This window comes from Elephantulus edwardii, unplaced genomic scaffold, assembly GCF_000299155.1.
Source record: "Elephantulus edwardii isolate Elephantulus edwardi_28Jun2011 unplaced genomic scaffold, EleEdw1.0 scaffold00005, whole genome shotgun sequence".
NCBI lineage: Eukaryota > Metazoa > Chordata > Mammalia > Macroscelidea > Macroscelididae > Elephantulus > Elephantulus edwardii.
This window is the reverse complement of record NW_006399755.1, coordinates 29,883,198-29,888,621: the sequence shown is the minus strand read 5'-3', so window position 1 is coordinate 29,888,621 and position 5,424 is coordinate 29,883,198. Positions and strand designations below refer to the sequence as shown.

The 5,424-nt window shown below is 44.2% G+C and overlaps 1 protein-coding gene across 1 annotated transcript in view; it reads left to right on the top strand.

Moving 5' to 3' along the window:
• The window catches only part of KANK4 (KN motif and ankyrin repeat domains 4), a 55,515-nt gene extending 51,266 nt beyond the window's left edge, over window positions 1-4,249 (top strand). Inside the window, exon 9 of the mRNA XM_006879849.1 lies at window positions 4,145-4,249. Coding sequence (XP_006879911.1) covers window positions 4,145-4,249 — 105 coding nt within the window. The remainder of the gene's footprint in view (window positions 1-4,144) is intronic.
• Window positions 4,250-5,424: the final 1,175 nt, after the last annotated feature.

Here is a 5,424-nt window from a genome sequence, read left to right as displayed (position 1 = left end):
AATCTTGACCCCACATTTCTCCTCATAGAGCCCAGCCTCCCGGATAATCTGTTCTGCATACAGGTTGAAAAGGTATGGAGATAGGACACATCCCTGGTATTAGCTATTATAATTATGAGGGCACTCAGGTGGCTAAGTCTGTAGGGAATTGTACTGCTAACCCAAAGGCCTTAATAGCAGCATTTCAAGAAAAAGATGGCTAGTCTCCTCTCATAAGATTAATGGCTTTGGAATTAGATGAACTGTGATAGATTAACAAACAAACCTATGCCTTTGTTAGGAAGCTCTGATAGTCTAGTGGTTAGGAGCTCCACTGCCACCCAAAATGCACATAGTTTGAATCCATCAGCTGCTCTATGGGAGAAAGATAGGCAGTCTTCTCTTGTGCAGTTTACAGCTTCTGAATACCTACTGGAGGATTAGCTGTCAGTTTCTGCTCAGTAGTGCATAACAACAACAGTACATTTCTTGGCAGTTCCTAGAATTTGGGGAGCTAATCAGAGGGAGCCTAGTCCCAAAGGGAGAGACTAACTGCCTAACATGTTGTTTAAATGCGATTGAACCAAGTGTGACTCAGCTATGAACAACAGACCTGAACCCTGTCCTATTTGTGTCATCCTTATCATCTCTGACACACATGAGCCTTTTGTTGTAGTCATTATGTAAGTCCATCTTGTCAAGGGTCTTCTGTTGTTTCAATCAGAGATATTTCTGCCCCCAAAGAATTTTTTGTTACTGTTGTTAGGTAATATTGAGTCTATTACTATTCATAATGAATGGATCTGAGCCCTCTTCTATCCTGTGCCATCCTCCTCATCTCTGCATACTTGAGCCCATTGTTAATGCTAAAGTCGCTATGCCAGTCCATCTTTGTTGAGCATCTTCCTCATCTTTCCAAACATGATATCTTTTTCCAAGGACTCTCCTCTCCTAACAGCGTGCCCAAAAGTATGAAATGAAGCGTTACTATCCTTTCCTTTAAGGAGCACTCTGGTTGCACTTTCTCCAAGACAGATTTATCTGTCCTTTTTGGCAGTCCATTCAGTACTCGTCTCTAGCACCACAGCTCAAAGGCATCAAGTGAATTCCAACTCATGGTGACCCCATGTGACAGAACTGCCTTATAGAGTTTTCTTGACTGTAATATTTAGAGAAGTAGATCACCAAGTCTCTTTTCGGCAGAGCCACTGTGTGAATTCAAACTGCTAACCTTTCATTTAGCAGGGGTGCTTAATTATTGATTTCACCGCCCAGGCTCCTTGCTCTCTAAATGGCATCTGATAATGTCTAGGGACATTATTGTTGGTCATAATTAAGGGCAGGAAATTCCAGGCAGTAGAGACCTTATATCTTAGCTAGTACTGCTATAACAAAAAAATACCAAAAGTGAATGACTTTAACAAACAGAAATTTATCCTCTCACAGTTTAAGAGGAAGGTCTTCATCTCCTTTCAGCGTCTGTAGGCCCCAGAATTTGTTGGAGATCTCTATGTATATTGACATTAGTTTTCCCCTGTATCTGGGGAAGCTCTTTACCACCAAAACCACCCATAGCTATTGAGTCAACTCCTTAGATCATCAGCCTGAAACATCTTGAAATTGGGCTATGCCTCACCCATCTCTGTGTGATATATATGGGTTCTTAATGAATTCTAGTCAGGTTGACAAATACACGCACGCACTCACGCGCGCGAGCGCGCGCACACACACGTCTTAAAGAATCAAAGTCTCTCCTTATTCAGGCACACAGGTGAGCTGCTTGCAATGCCTGGTTCCCCTCAGACCTTCTTGTGGCTGGATTTCTCCCAAGATTCTGAGAAGGGAATCCCAGGTGTTCTCTCCACCACACTTCCTGAGCTGGGTGGGGTTCCCCACTCTCATTGTGTGCACTTGAGGAGTTCACAGATACAGACTGTTGTGTCCATATGTCCACCCTGTTAAAAAGACTCTAGAGTTCACTGGGACTGGCCCTATGGCTCTTTCTCATCACAATGATAACCACACACTCGCCATGTTTACACAGTGCTTCAGAGTTGGCACAGCTCTGTGGGTGGAATGCAGAGTGGGACACATGTGTTACGGACATCCTGCTCTTCCCTGATGGGGCTGTTAACATCCCTGCTCATATCCTGTGCCTCATTTCAGTCTTGTTGTGTATAAGAAAATCCTCATTAAGATTGAGGTTGCTCAATTTCTTCATGAAGTTGGAATGAAACTTTCATTTTATCATCTGCACCTTCCTTCCCTCTTTCCACAAAGCTTATTGAATATGCTTCAAATGCCAGGCATCAGGCCAGGTGCCGGGATTTAGCAATGAGAAGTTCAGACTGAGTTCCTGACCACTCAGAAGCCAGTGTTTATCAAATAACCCGACAAATATCAAATTATCCATAATGGTAAAAGATAAGTAGGGAAAGTCGTGAGGACTTCTCAGAGCAAGAACTTCATATATTTTGTGAAGACCATGTGCCATTCTTCAAGGAAATGTTGGATTACCCAATAAGCAATATTAGCTCAGGCTTACTTGTGTATACTAATAAACACATTGTTCTGTAGTGAACAATTGCACATTTTCACCTCATTCGAGATTCTGCTTCTAGGTGTGGTTGGCGTCTGTCTCTCTTCCATCCCCAAGGGACCTTCCTACAGAATCAAAATCTCTTCTCAAATTGACAACTGCTGACATGGGTAGCATTCCCAGTAAGTAGGGTAGATACAGGTTCCCTTGTAGTTGCTTACTTTTTTGTGAATAGTTATAGCAGGTCTCAGAGGCTGTAAATGGCATTGCCCATCTTTCTCTCAAGGAGCAAGCAGCTGGTGGATTCAAACCACTTCACTTGGGGTTCAACTCCTTGGCCACTAGGTCACAAGAGCTCCCTAATAACACTTGTTGTGTGCTGTCGAGTTAGAATCAACCCGTAGCTGAGCCATCGGCAGGTTTTCAGAAACAGTAAATCATATGGGAGGTTTCAAATCCTTCTCCCGTGTAGTGGCTGGTAGATCCAAACTGTGTACCTTTGGGATAGCTGTGCAGCTTCTTACCCCTAGGCTAGTGATCCTACAAGTCTCAGCTGCCCTCCTGAAGTCAGTGTCCATGCTGTCCCTCCTGTCCATGTCAGCCTGACCCTCATCTCTGTGTAGAGAATTGCCAGTGCTTGATGACCTTATGAGGGAGGCTCTTTAGGCCGTGGGACAGCAACCGCCTTTCCTGCAGCGTAAGACGTCTAATATTATCCTGCATTCTGATGTAAACATGTATGAGCCCCGTTCTCAGAGTTGCTTCTTCAAAGAGTTAAGACTGGAAAACACTATTGCGCAATGTTTATGAGGGAGGAGTTTTGCTGTTCCCACGTCTTCTCCATCACAAGAGGAGGGAAGTTGCTCAGTGGATTATTGTACAGCCTTTGGAATTCTTAAAAAGTGTGAACAGTTTAATGCATTTAGCTACTAACTAACAGGTTGCAAGTTCAAGTCCATCCAGAGACAACTTGAAGAAAGGCTTGTGATCTGCATTTGAAAGATCAGCCATTGAAAACCCATGGAGCACAGTTCTACCCCCATGGCACAGGGGGGTCACCATAAATCAGCTCAATACTGAGTAATAACTGGTTCACACAGCCGTTGAATAAATCTGATATTTTGATGATGGTATAAGAGCGTGAGAAAATCTCGTATCATAGCAAATAAGCTAAAAATAAAAGATTAAAATTGATAGATTATCATTCCTCTCTTTAAAGACAACAGTAAATTTGCACAGAACGTTGGGGGCGGGGGAAACGCAACAAAGTGCTTCAGTTTTTAAGACCATGTAATGGGATAATGGAAGATTTATTTTATTAGCTCTGTTTTCTAATTTTCTTTAAAAAGCACTGAAAACAAAATGACATTTTCTTATTTCCACTGACACAAATGTCCCAGTAGTACAGGCTGTTTCTGTGGAGAGGCCCCATGTCCCAGTTGAGTATCCTCTTTGAGGGTCTCTGCAAGCTTAAAATATACTCTGACACTCCTGCGGACCTTTGTCTCTCAGCTGACCCATCTTGTCTTACCTCTTACCCCCCAAAAAAACACTGCTGGGGTTTCAGAGATTATGACAGGGGCAAATGGAATTAACTCTATTTTTCATTTTCTTTCTCTCCTGCAGGCTGGCCGCACAGCTTTGTCCATCTCTCTGAAATCCCCCGCCCATGCGGAAATTGCAGGGCTTCTGCGAGCCCACGCAGAGCAGGGCAGGTCCCTTGGGTCTTAGGGACTTGGGAAGAACTGGCTGCCGGAAACAAAAGGCGTCTTCTCTGAACTCCTCCATCACCCTTGGAGAGGGCAGGGGTCATAGCCAGAGGGCCGCTCCTCAAGAGAAGAAACTATGTCAAATATGCACAGACATTCCTGTTGTATAATTCTGCTCATTAGGATGCTTTGTAGTTTTTGCCTAAGGCCAAGCCCTGAAACTCCACTGGCTTCAGAGAAGGGTGCAAGGTGGAGGGTGCATCAGTGTCATCTAAAGCTCCCAGACGTCTCCAAACTTGAATTCCTCTTGACTCTACCCTCTGTAGCACCATGGAGCCAGCGGGCAACCAGGAGCACATTAGAAAGCAATACTTTTTACATGGAATTTTGAAGTGCACTGTCTTTTTGGTTTTTGTTTTTAATCAATTATGTACAAATATGTCTTACTGAATATGCATGTCTAGAAAGGGTGGAGAAGGGGTTCAAGCAAGCACTCACTCTCTTGAGGACCCTACAAAGTCCACATACAGAAGAGGAACCTGAACAAGCCCCCTCAGAGGGTTTTGTTGAGATGGAATTGATGGAGAAATAGAAGCACACACTGGTGTCAATGCCAGCCGTATGGTTTTGACCACTTTGGGTTATGGAGAGGATTCCGTTTGCTCCAGGAAAATAGAATGAATTAGGAAGTCCAGTCTAGTGGAGCACACTGTTATGTTTAGGCGAGTTCAGTTACATCCACTATTCCAGCAGAGCCAAAGAAATAAAGGAATGTGAGTGTGCTCCCTCCTGGGGATGGGCTCCTGCCAGCTAGAAGCTACCTAGCACTGATGCCTTTGCACTGTGGTGTGGATGAAGAATATTGAATACACCGTGACCTGCCAAAAGGACCAAGAAATCTGTCTTGTAGGACATGAAGCCAGAGTGCTCCTGACAGGTAAAGAGGGTGAGACTTTGTTTCACAACTTTTATCACGTTTTTAGGCGGGGTCAGCCTCTGGAAAAAGAACATTATGCTTGGGAAAATAGAGGATCAGCAAAAGAGAGGAAGATGCTTCATGAGAGGGACTGACACAGGGATTGCAATGAGGGGATCAAGCATAGCTGACGTGAGGATGGCACAAGAGCAGGCCAGGTTCCAGCCTGTTGTGCATAGGGCCTTCGAGAGTTAGAGCCAGCTGAAGGCACCTGACAGCAA